Genomic DNA, 22,071 nt, shown 5'->3' with positions numbered 1-22,071 from the left:
AAGATAAAAGAGAAAAATCGAATCAATGGGTAAATAGCTCACCTTGGGTGGAATAGTTTTAAGGCCGATTTCAATTATTATGTTGTGTAATTCATGTACATACGATAATTACTTGCAAACCCTGTGTTAAAAATTACCAACAGTATGTTATGGATTGGCTTTCGTCTGGATTTTCTTTATTATTTGCTTAGATTTGGTTTTAAATTTTCATTATATTTTAGTATTTTTTAGATATTATTATGACAGCTTTAAAACTCTAAACGAAATTGATATTATATAAAACTTTAACAAAAGGTTATTATAGAAAAAAAACCCATTGGTGTGTTGGACTGATTGAAATAGCATTTCGTTTCTCGTTGATACAAGAAGGTCGAAAATATGAACAATACTAAAATTGTCAAGTGAAATGAACTATTATCATCGCGTTGAGTTCTTCATGGCATAGTTTGCAGTAATTATAAGGTTTGAAATGCTTTTAAGCACTTCTACGGACAAGCCATTGTTGTTGTTAAAATTATTTTTAACCATTTCGCAGTAACAGCTGTAAAAACGTGTATGTCCACGTGTACGTATGCTAAAAATCTCAAAACATTGCCGAAATTTTCTTTAATGACTCCTATTTTTTTATTCACATTTTAAATTAATAGTGCGATCAACTCGCTTTATTTGTAAAAAGATCAAAAATCTACACGTCGTAATTATCTGTAATAAATACGTGTAAAATCTACTTACAGTCTTAGAACAACTGAACAACTTGTACCATCTGTCACGCAACAGTCGAAGGAAAACAAATCTCGTCGGATCAAAAAAATATTAGAATGAGTTTTACTGATAAAATATCATGAAGAAACGAGGAAAAAAACTGGAAGTTGTGTAGATGTATTTGAATAACTCATTTCAGAATATGTTCTAATACACTAATACACAGATAATTCAATTCTTGGAAGTTTGCTGCACAAGAATCAGTACATGTAAACGTAGATAACTCTAAAGTACAGCTGTCAGTGAGAATGTACTACCGTTACTGCATCTTCATTTTATTTACTACATTCAATTCACAAAAAAAAACGTGCTTTCAAGTTCACGAAATTGGATGACCGCAGGTCTATATCACAAATTTAAAACGCCGAACTTAACGTTTTAAAGTTATGATAATCTTACTTCACTGGCATTTTTGCGGTAAAGTACACAATTAGGCTGCATCGGAACGCTTCGTGTTTAAAACAAGTGGTCCAATATCATTATCTAAATTGTTTCCATTTCTTTGAGGTTATTAATTTGGGTGTAATCTGGGTAATGGAAACAATACCAGACCCTTATGGATTCCATCTATGATTCCATCTATTATTATCAATATAATATTCATACAAAGCAATAGAACGTACTGCATCTGATTTTCGCTCTCCGTCAACGTTAATCTACCATCGTCACGTGGTTGAAGTGCCCGGCAATATTCCGTCACAAGTCATAAGTCACAAATCACAAGTCAGAAGTCACAATCATAAGCCAAAAGTCATAAATCACAAGTCAGAAGTCACAAATCATAAGTCAAAAGTCACAAATCATAAGTCAAAAGTCACAAATCATAAGTCAAACGTCACAAATCATAAGTCAAAAGTCATAAATTATCATAAATCATAAGTCAAAAGTCACAAATCATAAGGCAAACGTCGTAAGTCAAAAGGGACCAGGACTACTCGTTGCTGTGGGATCATGGAGTCTATTTAAAATCGCTGTTTTTGCTTAGTGGTGTGCGAGGTGTGTCACATTGCATTAACTCTAATGAACAGACTCAGTCAAATCGAGTCTGCTATTGTTTTGCTTGTTCGCATTCTCTACTTCCAAAGGATCTTCATATAAATCTAAATTGTATTGATATATGGAACTGATCTTTCTGCATAGAGGGTGAATATTCTACCGTGTGCTTTTTATATGGGCGGGGCCTGATGTAAGCTATGCTGTCGTTTCTACAAGTGCTGAATAATGATACTTGAGGAACTTTGATTCTGTAGCATATGTTTAATTTCAAGACTCAACTTAAACACTAATGTCTTGAAATTCACTTCATAGACTTTATTATACATGGGCAGTGCACTCAACCTACACTCATATTTCCTGCTTGCACTGTTTAGATAAGTATGCTCATCTTTGTGCTTCCACATGTCGATGATTGCAGATCTAGATCTTAACCTGCTATTTACAAATTCTTGTAGAACGCAGGTACATATTACTGAACAGAAATATTACGATTTATGATTTTATCGTATACATTTTTAGAGATTTTTCAATCATATTGTTGGAACATCAGATAGGGCATGTACTTCAAATTTTGCGTGGTCCTATGCTAATCGAGTATTATGAGTCCGACTGTTAAGCTGCTAAAGTAGCCTCGCATGAACTGGAATTTGAACCGCTCATTTTGTTTATCCAAATTCACTGTCCTTTGATTTTGACAGTATTGGTCCAATGTTTGATTGGATAATAAAAACGTTTTCCGTTTGTTTTTGTAAAAACAGCAAACATGATCTCAAGACCCCATTTTGTCATGTCATGGTGCATAGTATCATTTTCTACCGAAACATGTACAATTTTTTTATCTAAAATCTAAAATAACAATACATTTAAGAATGCTTCAGGCATTGTCTTGGTATTTTAAAAAGGGTTTAAAAATCATATTACTGTGCACCTTTACAGAAGGTAAGAACATATATAGAGAGAGGGAGATTTTTATTCTTTTCATTCCAATTTGATGACGTTGCATAAACCTGTATCGTCAATACAAAAAGGTGTTTTCTTTTCCATTTGATTCCGAACATGACTGACGAATCTCAGTAAAGCACACTTGGTTGGTGTACCGAGATTGAGGGCTTTCTATGATATACTTTGTTTCAATTTTGAAGTCATTTTTTCCACAAAACGCATTATTTCATAATGGAAAATGTATCATCAGCATGGTTTAAAGTTACGTGAACTTGCCTATGCCATTTATGAGACCTCTTTTTCTGATAAGGACTTTGGTGAGAAAAGTATTTCAGATTTACTTCAAGTAATATTAATTATGTACACGATACTATTCTGAAAATTTTAAGAATTAATGATTAATCAGTTTACAAATTTTATTCTTCGACTTTGATTTCTAGGTACAAGTATGTTTTAAAACTCCTTTTGTAATTTCAATGACATCATCAAATGTTCCTGTCGTGTTCACATCAAAATATACGTAGTTACAAAGTGTGGTTCCACATAAAAAATATTTTCATGCATCATCAACGAATCTTCTTCCCTGTGGCACATGGTTTACAACTTGCACGTTTCACTACCCTTCTACCATCTTTCCACAGAACTATTCCTTCACATTCTAGACGCTGAATGAAATGAACAGATAAAAAGAAATAGAGATACGCTTCATTGAAATAAGCTTCTAAAGTATAAAATGCCAGGATTGCCAGAAGAAAACATGTAATCTTTGGTTTTGCGATGAAATTTAAAATGGATCTTTTTAGTTAAAATGTTAAAAAGCACATTATTTTGTTAAAAGAAAAAAAAAATGTAAAAATCGTTCACTTAAATGGAATTATGTATACTTACTTCTCCTTTCACAGATACTGCTTTAAAGAATACCCAATAGAACTCGAAACCTGGGACATTCTGTAATGTATTAAAATGCAGGAAATAAATTTATGCTTAATATGCAGAAAACATGCCTCACTATAGGTTCATAATATAAAGCTTTAAAATTCAACGAAAGCAGAAATTTCTTTTCAATGAAGTTTTCACAACAAACAATTTAATATAATAATCATGAATCATGAAAAATCACATAACATACCATAAATCCTGAGTTTTTACAGAACGTACTAGTATATAATCAAAAGTTAGTTTCATATGCAATTCTGTTTTGAGTCACTTTTGGCTGCAAATCGCTCAGCATATTGTAAAGTTTAAAGTCTTCACAGAAAAGCTATCAATAAAAGTTCGTTCAGTGTAAAGTGATGTTTAATTTTTATTTATTCGACATATCCGAAAACTTTAAATCTCAGAGAAAATACCAATAAATAAATGGAAGTAAGCACTTTATCAGCGATTGCATGGTCGCCCAAAATCACTGGACTTACCATAAAATGTACTAAAAAAAAACCCCGAAATTTCGTACGCGGTGATGTTTTTAAACAAAATCTCTAAACAAATAATAATGCTTTTATGTTGTACCTAACGTCTTCAGCTCTTAAGACGAATTTCAAAATGAATATAAGCAAATACAAATATCCGTTCAAATTCCAATAGTATTAGTGTACTTGAAGCTTTGTTGTTGTTTTTTTAACAAATTGAAACAAATATGAAACGAAAAATGTTTTGATTGCACCTTATTAACGCCACTGTTTGCCGCAGCCAGGAAACGTTTGACTTATTGTAACGTGAAAGGAGCATACAGTGTTGCATTAAAAAAGTGGCTCTGCGACATTGTAAACCCTTATGTAATAAAATTTGAAAAAATAACAGTGCTTGGAAACCCATGACATTGCAAAAAGCTCGATCTGAGTGATATACTATTCAAGACCATACTAGAAACCACAGAGCTATAAAAATAAATAGACTGGCAACTTGAAAGGCATATAGAGCAAATCTCGCCAACCTCCCGTGACAAAAAACGAGATCTCGTTTACCTGAAGTGGCGCTTTCTCCACGCGCCATTTTGTATGCGAAAGCAATTATTCATCGGTAAAAAAAATTATCACCGTATGACCACGCTTCTTTCGATGGCAAAACAAAATTTTGTACTTCGTGTTTTAAGACCATTTCCAAATTAAACTTTAATTTTGTTTTAGAAGCTAACATGTATTTCAAATGTAGTTTTAAAGGTACAAATTGTAACTCCATGCTCGCATATGTTTGTTTTTAGTAAGATAACGCCGAATCACGCTCTGACACGAGCTCACGCGAGATTACAGACAGTTGCCATTCTGTGTATTTTATACTTCTTTGTAGAAACGTACAAATAATAATAATAACACTTCTATGGATATGAAAGGATAAAGATACAAAATGGAATAATTATATATATTCTTACTTTACGAAAGTTATACATTTTAAACAAGGATAGTGTTGTTAATAAAACTGTAAGAGACTATCACATGTGTTGTTGTTTAAGCTGTTGTAATATCTAATTTAGCAAAATCATAAGAGAGTTGCTAACATTTAACAAATACACCGTGGCACCATATGCAACTTCCTTTAAAAAGGAACAAAACAACAACATGCATATATAACAATGTGAAAACGCTGTAAAATGTACTTATTATAATTTTCCGAACAATACTAATACGTGCAGCGATATTCATTTTCTCTTACTTACATCTACGTTATCGTATGCTTTCAACATGCTTTTGTTTCTTAAAAACCAAGATGGGCTGCCGCCGAGGACGCAGATCCAATGGCCCTTTTTAAATTTACAGCAACTTCTCTCCATCCCTTTTTCAGGCGGCGCCATGGCAACACTTGCTACCAATGCAAGTAAAATAAAAGCTTGGTATATCCAGCTGCATAGTCGTATTAATGATTTGTAACGTACGTCCAACAGAGGGAGCTTGTTTAAAGTGCGTATGTATTTACATGCCACCGCCTTTATAGACACATCTCATAACGTATTCATATAACGATTTTATATTTATTATCAGACGACATGCAGATATGCACGGAAAGAACATTAAAACACACAAGTAATAATCACGCTTTGTCCAGTATAATGTCAACAATATTTTCTACTTGAAAAAACCTGATATGTTTATTATTTGCCATATCCTTTTTGTTTGTACTGATCGTCATAGAGATACATAATTGAGATACATAATTGACGGCGGTGTTGCAGCTCGCTTCAACTAAAATTAATTATCATGAATTTGAAGGTCAATCTATTACTGCAAACCTGTAAACAGTTTTCCAAAACATACTCTGTTATTAGATAATAAATTTGTAGGAGAAAGCAGGCCTAGCAAATTGAAAATAAATTCAATATTTATAATAAGCTTTTGTTCCTAGTTATTTTGACGCAATAACGAACCGAATAAAAGCCATGTTGTCTGCAGAAGAACAAATCCATACTAGCGATCTTTATGTCTGTATGTTTTTACCATAGCAATAGTATACTTCCTCCAGCGACCTCAATCGCCTCGGTAGCCTAGTAGTAGACCGTCCGCTTCGAGTGCGGTAGGTCGTGGGTTCGATCCCCGGCCGAGGCATACCAAAGACGTAAAAAATGGTACTAGCAGCTTCCTCGCTTAGCGCTCAGCATTAAGAGGGTAGTGCTAGGACTGGTCAGCCCGGTGTCAGTATAATGTGACTGGGTGGGATATCATGTCACGTGTCTACGGCGTGATATTCCAGTGAGGCAGCACTATAAAGTTGGACATTGTGCTTACTGCTACAAGTAGACACCGTCGTTTATATGACTGAAAAAATGTTGAAAAAGACGTTAAACCCGAACACATACACACTCCTCCAGCGGCTACACCCTTGCTTATAATGCCAAACCCAACAATATGCAAAAGGCGTACTATTAACTCTGGTTTTTTCTTTGTACTTAGTGACACAAAGTCGATTTATTGTGTGTTTTATATTCACTATGCATGGAAATAATGCACTTTTTACCTCTAGGCATGAAACAAAATGCATAAATGATGCAAGGGTCAGCACTTTACGAAGAAAAATGTGTAATTATCAAATATTTTAATGCCCTGGAGAATGTGTGGCATCTTTTTGTGGTGAAGCTTATCAAAAACAGACGACATTGTTATAAAAGTTTAAACTCACAGAAATCTGTTGCTGGAAAGAGAACAATGCTATCAAAATATATTCGTCAAAATATGGGAACATATCAAGAATTATAAGAAAAGCTAAAAAGAACAACAATTTCAGAACTGTTAAATGTATGACGGTGTCATAATTGAAAACAGATAACATAGCTTAATTTTTCTATTGATACATGGACAGGATTATGATTGACAAACGGTGTTTGCTCCCTTGTATAAAGAGGGCTTAGGGTAGGTTTCTAGTCTAAAATAAAAGAAAAAGCATATCAATTTTTCGGAAAAAGTAAACAAGACAATGGAAAACACAGTGTAATTCATACATTTTTTTATCTTAACAAAAGTATTACTTTGTTTCATCTTTATTGATATCGATTTTAAAAGACAAACCATGCAAGGAGTACGGGCTTTGTCGACCTTCTATTTGAAGCATGACTGTACTGTTAGTAATACCCGAATGCATATTTTTCTCTCATCCTTTGGCATAACACGACATACAATCCATAAAACCGTATATATTTATCAGACCATTTTGTATTTTGATTTATTGGCCAGCGCGTCGTTTCGGTCTATTTACCATTTTAGGTGTTGCAATATCGCTCATATACATGCATATGGATGACGCTTTTTTGTTTGTGCAAAAAGACATTGTGTTATGTTCTTTTATTTTTATTGTTAATGATTCATAAATGCTGTTATAAAGAGTCGTGACTTTTCGACGAACTATCAAAAGAAATTTCCGAAGTTCAGTTTCCCCCCTCTCATATTTTTCCGTGTCGGACTTTGTAACGAAGAAAATCCAGGTATTCGAGTATATCTGGAGATGTTTGCTTGATCTGGAATAATGTTTTGTGACAAGTGGGCTAGGTAAGAATAGTAAATTACAGTCATCGACTTTGACAAAAATGTTCTTATGACTTTATGTTTAAATCAAATTCAAATGTTTGCTATTTCGAACCGGGACGTGAGATTATTGTTCTACTGCGATAAAAGATAAAAGTCATTTTTGTAACGTTTACTGTACAGTCCCGCAACTATCTACAATAGTTAAAAAATCATACCTTTGGTCGTCAGATTTGAAATCGTCTCAATGCTTGGCAATTTAACGATTTCTACTTTACCCCATTTTTTATTATTTTTTTAAACATTGTGGTACAACTACTATTCAAAATACGGGAATGATAATAGTACCTGGCATTGTCCGGAAATCAGTATTACCATATTAGTGTAGACTTCATGTAATTTTAAAATAAAAACTATAAAATGCCCATCTCTGTCACGAAAATGTTTTTATCTTCAGACATTTACTTCAAAACATAGAAACTCTTTATCAGATGAATTTATCCTGGCTAAATAATAATTTAGCCATGCATGTTGAGCTGCATTATTATCAAAATATCGTGCTGTAACAGTTTTTTTGTTTAATAAAACTCCAGAATTCTTTGGTTTAAACAATTTTATTAATCGCAATTTATTTGCAACATATATCAAAATGGCATACAGGATTGAGTAAGAAGCTTAATGCTTTCTGTCCCCAGTCTCTTTACTGACACATTTATTCTGTGTTTAGCTACACATTTAACAAGTGTTTACTTTTTTGGTCCTAATGCATAGAACGGTGCAATAACTTTTATGTTTACATAAACTATATTGAAATTGTCCATATATTTCTAACATGTAAACATGTAAAAGAACACCTTTAGCTTTGTACGGTTGATACGACGCGAAAACACAGGGGCCTCCGTGGCCGAGTGGTTAAGGTCGCTGACTTCAAATCACTTGCCCCTCATCGATGTGGGTTCGAGCCTCACTTGGGGCGTTGAATTCTTCATGTGAGGAAGCCATCCAGCTGGCTTACGGAAGGTCGGTGGTTCTACCCAGGTACCCGCTCGTGATGAAATAATACACGGAGGGGCACCTGGGGTCTTCCTCCACCATTAAAGCTGGAGAGTCGCCATATGACCTATCATGTGTCGGTGCGACGTTAAATCCAAAAAAAAAAAAAAAAAAAAAAAACGACGCGAAAACAAATACTTAGCTTTCTTCACGTGACTGGAAAGTTATGGCTATATATAGTTATAAGAAAGTTTATTTCAGTGCCTAGAAAAGTGTTACTACATATACAAATAAAAGATAAGACAGGAAGCATCGCAGAAAAATGTTTGAAGTATGCTGTTCCCAGCTTCAACTATTCTTGCATACCACTCTGGTCCCAGAACTACTACAAACCTCTGATGGAATCGAATGGAAGCGAATAGTTATATAACTGTCATAATTTTTGAACTCACTGTAGATTACCTGCTATCGCTTGCAAACTTTTTGTAAATCATATTTAGTTAAGTTAGCTGTTATATAATGCTATATTTTTCGGTTTTATTTTAAAGTGGCAACATTAATATGTAAAATATGTTTTCAACGTATTTAAGGAAATAACTTCTCTAAATCGTGTTCTAACTACATTTACGTCTGTATTTATTAAAACTGTCTACTTTTGCATTATTTCAGGGAAATATCTACACATAGACAACAATAAACCATTGTTTGTTCATTTCAAATACAGATATTTAAATGAACAAAAACAGTTTTCGCTGCATATTTCGTATACAACAAGAATTGTTTCTATGTTCATAAAATGTCAATGCAGTTTGCAAAAACAGCAAACACAGAGCGCCCAGTACGACAAAATAAAAATGTTGCAGGCACTACGACGAAACGCCCTCTAGTTCCTGTCCTTTGAACTTTAACCATTTAATGGCTTGCCAACGTACTTTGTTGATTTTCGTTGCATTATTGTTTCGTTTCTTTGACCGTGATAGAACGACAGAAAGACAGTTTTCTTATTTTTGTCTTTGTTTTGTCTTATCCTATCATCTTTGCAAAACCTGCATGGCGACAGAAAGAAAAGACGATATTTCTAAGCACGCCGATAATGGCGGCACAAAAGTGCCGTTAGGCTGGCGTAGGTTGAAAAAAAAGTGTTACAGAAAGCATCGTAACAAAAAAAATATGGCAATTGTTTTCCGTGTTTAGTGGTATTTTTCTATTTTTTTCTACTACAAGCAGCTTTAACGATATTTTTAGTTTACAATGCAGTTGTCGCTCCTTTGCTCCTGCAACAACGAATGAAAAACAAAAACAAACGTAAGTCATGTTGGTCGCTCATGATATTTGGATAGACTTCAGTATGCCGTTTTAGTCGCTCCCACAACAACGACATATCGACTTTTTCCCTCTTTTCGTTATCGCATTCTGTTGTACCACCGCAACGACACAATGAATGTAAAGTGTTTTTTTTTTTTTCGTTTTGTTTTGCTTACAGGTTGGCTGGCTGACAGACAAAACAGTAAATATTGTTATGCAGTTGTGCTTCAATATGACCTGTTACAATTATGCTGTTGGAACTACATAACAAACTTTGTTAGGTACCTTTATTTGTTAATATATAAGTTATTACGAATAACAATAGCTTTAAAAACCAAGCAGGTGGTGGTAACAACCCCCATCTTATTCAGAATCATATTTCCTTGTCATGAAAAGCGTGCATTGCACAAATGCTAATTTCCTTTGATGGAAAGTTAAATGTTAAAAGGTTAAGGTTAGGTTTAACAAGTTCTATAATTCTAGAAAACGTATAGATGCCTTGATGTATTATAAGCTCCTTACAGTAATAATCAGTACATGTTGTTGTTGTGGGGCCTCCGTGGCTGAGTGGTTAAGGTCGCTGACTTCAAATCACTTGCCCCTCATCGATGTGGGTTCGAGACTCACTCGGGGCGTTGAATTCTTCATGTGAGGAAGCAATCCAGCTGGCTTACGGAAGGTCGTTGGTTCTACCCAGGTACCCGCTCGTGATGAAATAATGCACGGAGGGGCACCTTGGTCTTCCTCCACCATCAAAGCTGGAAAGTCGCCATATGACCTTTAACTGTGTCGGTGCGGTGATAAACCCAACAAAAAAATAAGTGTTGTTGTTGTTTGTTTTACACAGAAATTCAATTGATTCATGTTAAAACCGCATTTTTATTCATTTTTCATTCGCATTTTTTTCCAATTTCCCATATAATAATAGTGTGTTTTTGTCGCTTTGCATCAGACTTGAATCAGTCTTCAGGCGATGTTTTGATGTTTCAACACTTGAAGGTGCATAATTGCACGTCGTTTTTATATAAGCAATGTTATTGCGAAATGGTTTATTTTCAAACAGGTATGTTTTCAATTGCAACAAGAAGAGCTTGTATTTTTGGCATGGATATATGTCCATTTTGGACAGGTCCAGGACTATAACTGTTTAAACTATACTATGCACATATCACTGTTTATACAAAATGAAATGTTGGTCCGTAGAAGTGTTTATAACATCTTAAACCTTTAAAGTACTGCAAATTATGCCATGAAGAAATTTTGAATACTATTGATATAAGTTTGTGCGTGTTAGACGTGTTGAATACATGTATGTAATTTAAATTACAGTTGCTATCAAAAATGCGTGCTCCTCGGATTTTAACGGGGAAATAGAGCGGCGAGTTATACACAGAATCCGGCTGTTTGAATGGTACTTAAAACTTTCTATTGCCATTCTGATAACTTTTCCAGCCAGTTTTGCTTTCGTGCGTATAATTTGATAAATGCTGGTAAATGAAATGTAGAATTCCGTATGTCATTTTCTTTGTAATTTATACTCAGTTTCAAAAGAAAGTGTGTACTTTTTAAGTTTAAATATTTCAAAAAATTCCCCGACTTTTTTGTTTCATTTTCTTCATACACTAACTCTCAGGTATAACTCAAAATCTACAATGCACACCAATTTGTTTACGAACTGATTTAAATTTTGGTACCAAACATTATAAGTTTTCATGAAAATAACCGAGAAAAAATAACAGAAAACTAAGTGCACACTTTCTTTTGGAACTGAGTGTATTTGCACAATAAACTGACATTCCTTGTTCGAGTATGAAATATAAAATGTTCACAAAAGGGTGTATGATAATCATGTATACTTGTAATCTTACAGTTGCTTTTATTGTATCAAATCACAGTTTAACAACAAAACTAAGATGTTACACAGTCAAAAATAAGCGTCTGACAAATAAAATGATGACACATATATCTGCACGTCTGTAAAAAGTAAATACAACAAGTATTGTAAATATTGTGAACAGTTCATGTTTGTTTACAACCGTTCTTACTTATTTTGGAAAGCGTGTACGTACGAATTTCCTTTAGGTAACTTAAAGACGCTCGCTACAGTTTCGTTTTTTTTTCTCAATAATAGATTTTGATGAAATGTTTTGTATTCAAAGATCATGTTAAGATGTAATGAAAAATTAAATAAAAATACTAGGTCACCAGCTTTCTTTCAATTTAATTTGCCCCTAGATATGGTGCTATTTTAAACAGTTTTCAAAGTTTCTGTAATCCTAAAATATCTTTCAATAAAGTACAATAATTAGCATAAATTTGATTTTCTAAGCATTTTTATAACGGAAAACAATATATCTATTTGAAACATGCTCAGAGAAATCAAAAGAACATGATTTTGTAAAGAAAGGAATACTTGTTCAGCAGACCTAAGGGCTATTTTTGCATATTTTTGTCAGTTTTAAGTTGGTACTTCTGCTATTTTATCGAGTTTCACATAATAGAATTTAAGCAAACTCTGCGCATACCTTTGGTTATGTCTACCTAATCTAAAACAAATAGAAAATTGATAGGTCACCATATTAGATTTCGCTTAAATCAAATTACAACGAGGTGGGATGTGGCGGGCATTTATACAACGCAGGTTGGTACGAAATGCTCTTTCAGTGTTTGAGCAAATGACTTAGAAATATAAATATATAATTATCAAACGGCAGATTTCTTAATAAGCGGATTTTAAGGTGTTTCTGAAGCATTTTGATGGCATAGAACGATGAAAGTTTCCGCCCTTTTTTTAACAAAACCTGTAGTTTACGAATGTACGGTACGGGATTAGAAACAGCTGTGACTCAATGCAGAGTTTGAACGCTGGTAATAAATAACAGACTCCAGTATATGTCGGATTGAAGCAATTTGAACTAAAAGTACTTTAAATGTATATATTTTGTAACCATGGTGATACTTACCCTAACCTTTAGCCAGTATATTAAACATTTTGTACATTAAATGCATGCGAACATACAATAATTTGCCGTACGCGACATTAGATAATCACTTCCGGGCATGCGCAGAAGACCGCACCAAGTCTGCAGTGAGCTACATCGAAACCAAATTAGCACGGTGTTGGGGTAAATATCGACCCGTCTGGAAAAACTGTAGCGAGTGCCTTTAAAATATGTTCCTAAGTGAATGCAAATATGTCATGCATGCATATTTAATTTCAGCTAGCACATCATATGCATGCTTTAGATTTAATTTAGTGTTTTGGTATGAACATTACAGGAACAATAAAAAACAATGTAGTTCGTAAAATTAACTACGTTTAATGTACATACATACCAGGATTTCCGATAAGGCTTACAAAGCTTTGATTTAAATCTCCTTTTGCAATTTCAGTAGCGTTAGGATATGGTCCTGTCAGGTTCACATCGAAACAGACGTTGTTACGTGTAACGTTTTATTTACACATGAACATTCTCGACATACATATGTATAATAAACTTTAGTATGCTGGCCTACAGCTTGGGCTGATAACTATCCTTCTAAAGGTCGGTCTAAATAGCCACATAACATATGCCTGGCATTCTTGACGCTGAAGTAAAAGAGGTAAAAAAATAAATATTGATAATTGTCGTCGAAACAAGCTTTAAAAGTGTTCATAGTCAGAGGTCACAGTAGATAAACCATGATTGTATTGATCTGTAGCTTTAAAGTTAATGTTTAAAAATGCATCGTGATTTAAAATCATGCCCACATTGTTATAAAAAAGATAAACAGTATAATTAAAAGTTGAAATCACATGTAGTTTACAAATAAGAATTATGTATACTTACTACTCCGCCCCTAGAATGTGCTATAAAAGATACCCAATAGTAGTCCATGTATTCGGCTGTCTGTAATATGAAACATGAACAGTGTTTTGTAAGTATTATATAAAAGATAATTTCATGCAGAAAACCTTCAGAGGATAATTTTTACATAATATAAAGCTTAAATCTCCACAGACAGGGCAAACCATCAATATGTTTTCTTTTCTTTTCCAAAAAAGGTTCACAGCAAATGAGCCGTGCCATGAGAAAACCAACATAGTGGGTTTGTGACCAGCATGGATCCAGATCCAGACCAGCCTGCGCATCCGCCGCGCAGTCTGGTCAGAATCCAAGATGTTCGCTTTTAAAGCCTATTGGAATTGGAGAAACTGTTAGCGAACAGCATGGATCCTGACCAGACTGCGCTGATGCGCGGGCTGGTCTGGATCCATGCTGATCGCAAACCCACTATGTTGGTTTTCTCATGGCACGGCTCAAATCTCTTCACAGGGCTTATACATTAAAGAACTAGTGACCAAACATAGTGATTTTTGCAGCATATAGCTCAAACTATCATAAAGATACAACCTTCAGAAAGGGTGAAACATAAAAATCACAGGCTATATCATACAGCTTACATCTTTAACAACAAGTTATTTCAAAATGAATAAAGCAGAACAATTTTCAGAACAAAAAGGTCAAATATAGCGTTTGCTGTACTTTAAGCATTGTTGTTTGCTTAAACGCAAGATATTTTTACAGAAACAAAAAAAAATCGTTTATTGTTAATTGTTTTACAGTTACGGGAAAATAATTGTACTGCCCGCCATTACCAGCATGTACATGTATTCATAGTAACGTGTAAGACCTGAAATCCATATAACATTAAGTAGGATATTATATGTTTTAAAATGTACCCCCTATTTTTCAATTTTATTTAGTTTCAGGAATGCTTTAAACAGTGAAAGCAGAAAATGCACTATTAGATAAAAACGAGTGCTGTGACCTGTGCTTTTTCTGCTCTTAATTGTCATGGAAACTAATGTTCTTTAAGCTCACATAGTAAGAAAAAATCTTAACTGCAGAAAGAAATTGATCCCATATCATTAAACAATAGTAACTACTGACAGATAATTCACATGCAATAGTTTAAAATCAGCTTTTGGAAGTTCCTGGTGAAATTTGAATCATGACACGGTACACGGTATACATTGTATAGCATCCTTAAAAAAGTACACAATTGTTACAAGCAAATATATCACAGGTATAAAATGTAATACTTTGTTATTATATATTACCATCTCCAGAACAATATTAGCACGCGGGCGACAACAAACTTATTCATATTATTTAAGCTCCTTTCTCATATATATTTTTATTAATAGACTACTTACAATTACTTTTTCGTATGCTTTCAACATGTTAACGAATGTTACATGAAGTTCTTCTGCCGCCGAGTACGCAGATCCGATAGACCTCCTTAAATTTATACTAATTTCTCTCCAACCTCGTGTAGGCACACTGTAAACACATGATACCACAGCAAATATAATAAAAACTTTTGATATACTCAACATTATCGCCTTTAATAAATTATACTGTTGATCCAATAAAGATAACTCTTAAAGTTGCTTATTTAAAAAGATGCTTGCATTTATATACATTTGGTCGACATCCTGGACTACTGTTTACTTTGTTTTTTTTCACGTCTTATTTTATTTGTCATTGGCTTATATAGTCAAAATTTCCTTGTTTACATTCAATAAAGTGTATTTGTAAGAAATAACAATGTAACAATGTGTAAAACTGCACGTTTTTATCTCTTTTATTAGCCTGAGGCGTGCAAATTGTATCTTACTTTATGTTGACAATATTTATTTACGCGGATAGTGTTTTTTACTTTTCTTACTATTTTACTGTTCAATTAATTTGGCGTAACAATGAACCGAATCAGATCTAGGTAATGAGAATAAAGAATGATATACAGTCTAAGTTTTATTGAAATGATGTTTATTCATAGGATTATATCTCGACACAACACTGTTATAACTGATGTAGCTGCTTGAAAAAATAGCAAATTTCCCAAAGGAACAGTAAATATAATGATTAAACAAGCTTTAAGGTAACCAAAATTATCCTTTTCAAATTTTATTTAGACCAGATATAAATATAGACCAGTTTAAAATTCTCGATGTTTTTTTTTTTGTTTCAGAGACACATCCTTAGACTCTTACATTATATTATATATATATTACTTGGATGATGTTGTAATGTGTGCGTTAAATATGTACCTATGCTCAAAAGATAATAAGTAAGGGCAAGACATAGGTATTTCATGGACCCCATGTTTAACTTGGTCTCTCTTTAGTTTATACTAATAAATTTAAGGCTGATTGTAAAGCATGTTTTACATCTTATATTAAGCATTCTCGACACCTCATTCCTGATGGAAGCCATGCGAGACGTGAAGCCAGTTTCCATTTTAATGCTGAGCTCTAAGCAAGGGACAACTTTTTTCTCTTTAGATACGCCTCACAAAGAACTGTGTGCAATTGTGTAGTTTCATGATGTTAGGTTCATGTATGGATATTTCTAAAACAAATGTCTTGGTCTTGTACTGCATCCAGTTCTCGTCATTTGCTGTCTTTTTTTCTGGTTTTCTGCCAAGACTGATGAATTAGAATATATAAAAGAATTATTTTTTTTCTAAAAAAAAGAAAGATTATCTAGTCGGTAGCCAGACTATCTGATTACCTTCAGAGTTCGGTAAACCAACTGGAACATAATCTTACATGAATGTTTTAGGAGTTATTCCCCATACAAAGAATATATCTTATGATAACCTTTCAATTTATATGGAAATTTTATTTATTTAACAACATTTGAATGCCATATCTTCTCCACACAAGTAATAATGAATATTTTAAAAACTTTGAAAATTGGTACTGAGTCTTACTAAGGAGATATAACTGCCATCTTTTTAAAAAGAGTCTAAATATATTCTGTCAGTTTTATCTATGTATGAAAGGAATTTAATACAAGATTAGTAGTAATATATTTTAGATATTGGATAAAATCTTTAAACTGTGCATTCTCAAAAAAGGTAAATATATAGACCTGACAATATTTTGAAATTCATCGCATTTCATAATTTATATTTAAATCTTAATGAACGTGGTTAGTTATAAATAAATGTCGACAGACATCTTTAAAGTTCTTAACAATTACTCTGCTAAATTTCTATAATGAACTCGTCCATCTTTCAGTTCTATTAACTATTTACTATTAACTAATTAAGGTTATACCCTTATCCTGCTGAAATTTGATAATGAAATTGTCCATCTTTCAATTTTGACTGTACCATTTACTGTTAAAAGGAGTGCAAACCAAAAGGATACAGACTTAATTGCGAACAATGCAGATCATGATCAGATTGCACGGATGTGCAGACTGATCTTGATCGGCACTGGTCACAAAAGCAGCATCAGTGTCCAGCATGATAAGGGTTAATATTTAAGGAGGTATATTGATCGTAATTGTCAGTTATAGTTGTATTTATAATGAACATTTCAAGAAAGGTTACACACTTGAAAATATAAGAAATAAATTTATTCTTTTAGAGTAACGACAGGAAGTGATCGGCAAAATTGTGCTATCGATTATTTATGAATTTGCAAGTCATATCTTGTCGTTAATTTCACAATAACTTTAAAAACATTTCATTTCTTATATTAACATTATATTCATTTCCTTGTGTTTACACCTTTTATAAATTACTTATAAATGTTTTCGTTGTATTTAACATTTGAATCTGCTTCCCGGTCAGTTCACCAGATAAAGCAGCTGTGACGTCGTTTAAGGAACGTTCTCCTTGACCACACGCGAGCGTCGCCAAAACAACGACCGACGTTATTGTACCTGTGGCGCCTTTTCTTTGCAGTTCATAAAGAAATGGACGTCATGATTTTCTTTGGAACGAACAGGGAGAATGTAACTTTAAAGTTATTATTTCTACACTATTCTAGGATCTTCATACAATATTTACTGTAACAGTAGCACCTATTTTCCTATGATATTGCCTTTATCGAATATGCTTACTATCTTCACCGGCCAAGTCACTGTGAATCATTCAATGATGAATGTTTATTTCATATTTAAGTTGAAATGGAGACATCTAGTATACTTCAAGGAAACAGCCCAATCTACCAGCGTTCCATAATTTATCATGGACATGTGTACATACTGTATGAAGTTAATCGGTATTTAAAGTCCCATAAGGCTTTAAATCTAATGTTAAAAACGGGAGAAACAGCTGTTAATAGATCTATGTTCCGCATAATCATTCGGTCAGGAAAGCGCTATTTCCAATACTGCACATAAACGTTTGCAGTATGAACCATAAAGGGAGGTAATCAAAACAATCAGCTTTAATAAAACTTTCTACTACAGTCATCAATATTCATTAAAATATATTTTAAGTACGTTATAAAAATACTGTTTGGTAGGTTATTTTGCTGTTATGATGACGTACAATAACAGACAAATACTGACTAGATACATGCACATGGAGTTTTATTGTGGCTTCTGCATGAAGCATTACTCATAAAACTAAAAACAAGAATTTCATTTTTATCTATATAAATGAAAAGAAATACTCGTATTATGTTTCCCATGTGCACTTTGTTTATTCAGCTGGTAGTTATACTACACCCTTTTCACGGTCAATTCAAATGAGACGATTCACACTAAAATGAAAGATGTTTGAAATTAATTAAAGGAAATTTCCGTTCTTAATCGTGTTCTTTTAACATGCACATATGTATCAATTAAAACTGTCAAGTTTCACGTCTTGCATTGTTTCAGAGACATTTTATATCAGGGGCAATTCTTTGCTCATTTAAGATAATTACTTTGAAATGAATAAATATAGTTGTCGTCACCTCCATTATAAAACAATAACCACTCGAATTAAATATAGTTTTGAACAACACATCTAGCTTATGCAACGTTAATATAGTTATGAAATTATGAAATGTAAATATAAAATGTAAATAACAAGAAAACTGGCCAAACACAAACGATTATTTCTTCGCGACATTAACGTCAAAATTTGAAAAAAAAGAAAATAAGCCAATGAACACGGGATGGTATAGAGTTGATTCGTTTCGTTTTATTTTACGTCGCACCGACATTGTTTAGACCAAAAGTGCTCCTCCATACATCGATTACGACAGGGGGCCAACATCTGTATTGAACCAACATCCCCAAGCAAGCTAAGTATAGGGTTTTTTTGTTGTGCTTTTTTGTTGTTGATGTTTTAGAGTTTTTCCTTTTTTTTTTTTTTTTTTTTTGCACATATATTTGAACACCGAATAGTTTAGTTTGTAAATCAGATCAAACATCGAAAATATTGCCCAGCTCTTAGTAAAAATGCAGGCTGTTCTGGATCCATGCTGGTTGCAAAGCTATACAGCGGTTTCGCTTCGTGCCCGATATTAAACGTTTATGAAAATTTTTGGTGGGTAAAATTGAGCCCCGTCATGAGAAAACCAACATAGTGGGTTTGCGACCTGTTCGCTTTTAAAGCCTATTGGAATTGGAGAAACAGTCAGCGAACAGCATGGATCCTGACCAGACTGCGCGGATGCGCAGGCTGGTCTGGATCCATGCTGGTCACAAACCCACTATGTTGGTTTTCTCATGGCGCGGCTCAATTTTACACACCAAAAATTTTCATAAACGTTTAATTTCGGGCACGAAGCGAAACCGCTGAATAGGGCTGGCCTTATTGCGATATATATTATATATTATAAAGAATAGTTGACTTTGAAATATTAAAGTCGAAAACGAAAAACATGAGACACTGTAACATTTCTTAAATACACAGAATGCATATTTCCTCCTGACAAGATTGTCACGAACATCGTGCACTGCTTAGAATGCCAAAAATATTTAGACGTAAATTAAATGTTTAAAGGTAAAGGTTAAGTTTTGCACGTGCATCAACCCTTTAAGATGCATAAGTGCCTATACTGAGTTACAATAAACAGGGGCTTATAAATTATTTCCTATAAGAGGTAAACCAGTTCATGGTTAAACCGCGATGTTGATTTATGATAAAGCGCACTGTTAATCATTGTAAAAATCGCATGCTTGAGCGTTCTTGAAATGGTATGATTTAAAACTAAGAAGGAAAAGAATGCAACTAAGTAAAGTAATAACAGACTCAAATGAGAGATAGTGAAATGTGCAACATCCATTTCGCCCTCTAGCACCGGTTTAAACTGATTTTGATTATACATAAAAATTGGACATACTCCATGGTTGCGTTATTAATTCGTATAAAAACCGCGTTGTTGACACATTCTAACATACATGTATAATTCATGTTATAACCTCATCGTCTATCAATATCTCAACCGCAATTTTTCATTTATGTTAAACCGCAACTTTGATTAATGTTTAAAATGTATTCTATTAGTCACACCTGTCAGCAATTTATTATATCACTTCTGTTTGCCTATTAATTTTCATTTCTACTATGTAAAACAAACTAAATCATTCATTTTCTACATATATTTATTGATTTACTACTTCAGACTTCGGCGAATGTTGTAAATCATATTTTATCGAAACAATTTCACAACATACAGAGTCAACACAACAAAATATGAACCAAAATGTCAGGCATTTTAAATGCCAACATACATTATATATATTTTTATCTTTTTATGTCGTTATAAAGTTATCTATTTTGAGTTCTTTATCTTAAATTAGTCAGACAACAATCAGTTAATAAAGAAACCTATTATAATTATTCTAGATCTATTTTCCTCTTATTTGTACCATGTGTCCTTCCAAAAACTTTCGTATTGGTTTGATTACTTATTAAAGAAATTAAAAAGACAAGAATTATATTTTTTCCAGCATCTTGTCAGTGGAAAGCACACAAAGTGTCCAGTTTAACAGCTAGCCAAAATTTCAGTCAATGCTTATAATTGAGGCTATAATTGAAAAATGTCATAATTTTAACACAACCAAAGGAGTGATTTGTTCTTAAGATGAATGGTTTTGTTTGAAGTTTTAACTCTCGAGTGTATAACACGATCGATTATCTATGTAAAATCTGCACTGACCGTGTCATTATGCAATGCTTAACCCTTATCATGCTTGACACGACCAGTGTACATCATGATCAGACTGCACATTCATGCAGTCTGGTCAAGATCTGCACTGTTCGCCATTCAGTCAGAATATTTTTGGTAAATACCCCTTTTAATAGTTAATGGTACAAGATGGGCAATTCATTATAGAAATTTAACAGAGTAAGGGTTTAAATATAGAACACTGTGTATACAAAGTGGAAGGTGAGCCAACGACATTTCAAACCGTGCATTTATGATGCCAGAAGGAAATCATATGTTACAATACAGAAGGATTAGAACGCACATAATAAACTTAAGTTATGTTTTTAAGGGCATATAGTTATTTATCATTTGTAGTTTTAAAAGTCTGCCTCTTCGTAAAGTTGAGCATATAATATGTTTTTCACTTACAAACCGTTCGTACGACTATTGTTAATGTGGAAAAGAGCTACATCGTACTTAAACCTGTGTTAATAAACAAATACTTTCAGCCTGCTGGCGGCAAGTAATTTTGCCTTTTGCGATAAGTGCAGACCATGATCAGTTCGCTATACATCCAGTAAATTTTCAGTAAACACCCCTTTGAAAAATAAGTTGTGCTGCCCAAATTGAATAACGGACCAGTCCATTTGAGAAATTCAGCAGGTTTAACGGTGTAGAGAAAAAATATACAAGCATTAAAAGAAACTACTGGTAAATAGGGGAGATTATTCTTGTCTGCATGATTTTTAGCACGTACAGGTACAACATGAGACGAAACGCAATGAAATAAAATCATTAAACACAATGCTATAAGGGAACCAATTTTATTTTATGAAAAAGTTAAATAATGATTAACAAGATCAAACCCCATACATGCTTTGTACGGTGCCCCTAAAGTGACATGTTACACACATTTTTTCCAATTAGGTAATGTGAGACTTTTTTTTATTTCGTTTAAACGAATGAAACGAAATGATTTCGTTTAAACGAAATAAGTTATTTCGTTTAAACGAAATAAAAAAAAAGTCTCACATTACCTAATTGGAAAAATGTGCGTAACATGTCACTTTAGGGGCACCGTAGCTTTGAAACAGTTATCTAGCATCTAGAACAAATGTCTCACAATTAAGATTTTCTACGAATGGTAAAATATATAATACACTGCAAGAAAGTCATTATCGAGTAAAGTCGATA

General features: G+C 33.4%; 1 protein-coding gene across 1 annotated transcript; it reads right to left on the bottom strand.

Moving 5' to 3' along the window:
• Positions 1-13,248: 13,248 nt before the first annotated feature.
• On the bottom strand, positions 13,249-15,470 carry LOC123538536 (uncharacterized). Its single transcript, XM_045322702.2, has 3 exons — positions 15,145-15,470; positions 13,775-13,834; positions 13,249-13,533 (listed from the first exon to the last, which is right to left on the bottom strand). Exons 1-3 carry the CDS (start codon positions 15,325-15,327, stop codon positions 13,444-13,446), a joined length of 333 nt encoding a protein of 110 aa, XP_045178637.2. The 5' UTR covers positions 15,328-15,470; the 3' UTR covers positions 13,249-13,443.
• Between the last annotated feature and the right edge of the window lie 6,601 nt (positions 15,471-22,071).

This window comes from Mercenaria mercenaria, chromosome 18 (assembly GCF_021730395.1).
Source record: "Mercenaria mercenaria strain notata chromosome 18, MADL_Memer_1, whole genome shotgun sequence".
NCBI classification, from domain to species: Eukaryota; Metazoa; Mollusca; class Bivalvia; order Venerida; family Veneridae; genus Mercenaria; species Mercenaria mercenaria.
Note: the sequence above shows the minus strand (reverse complement) of the source record. Positions and strands in the feature narration are given on the sequence as shown.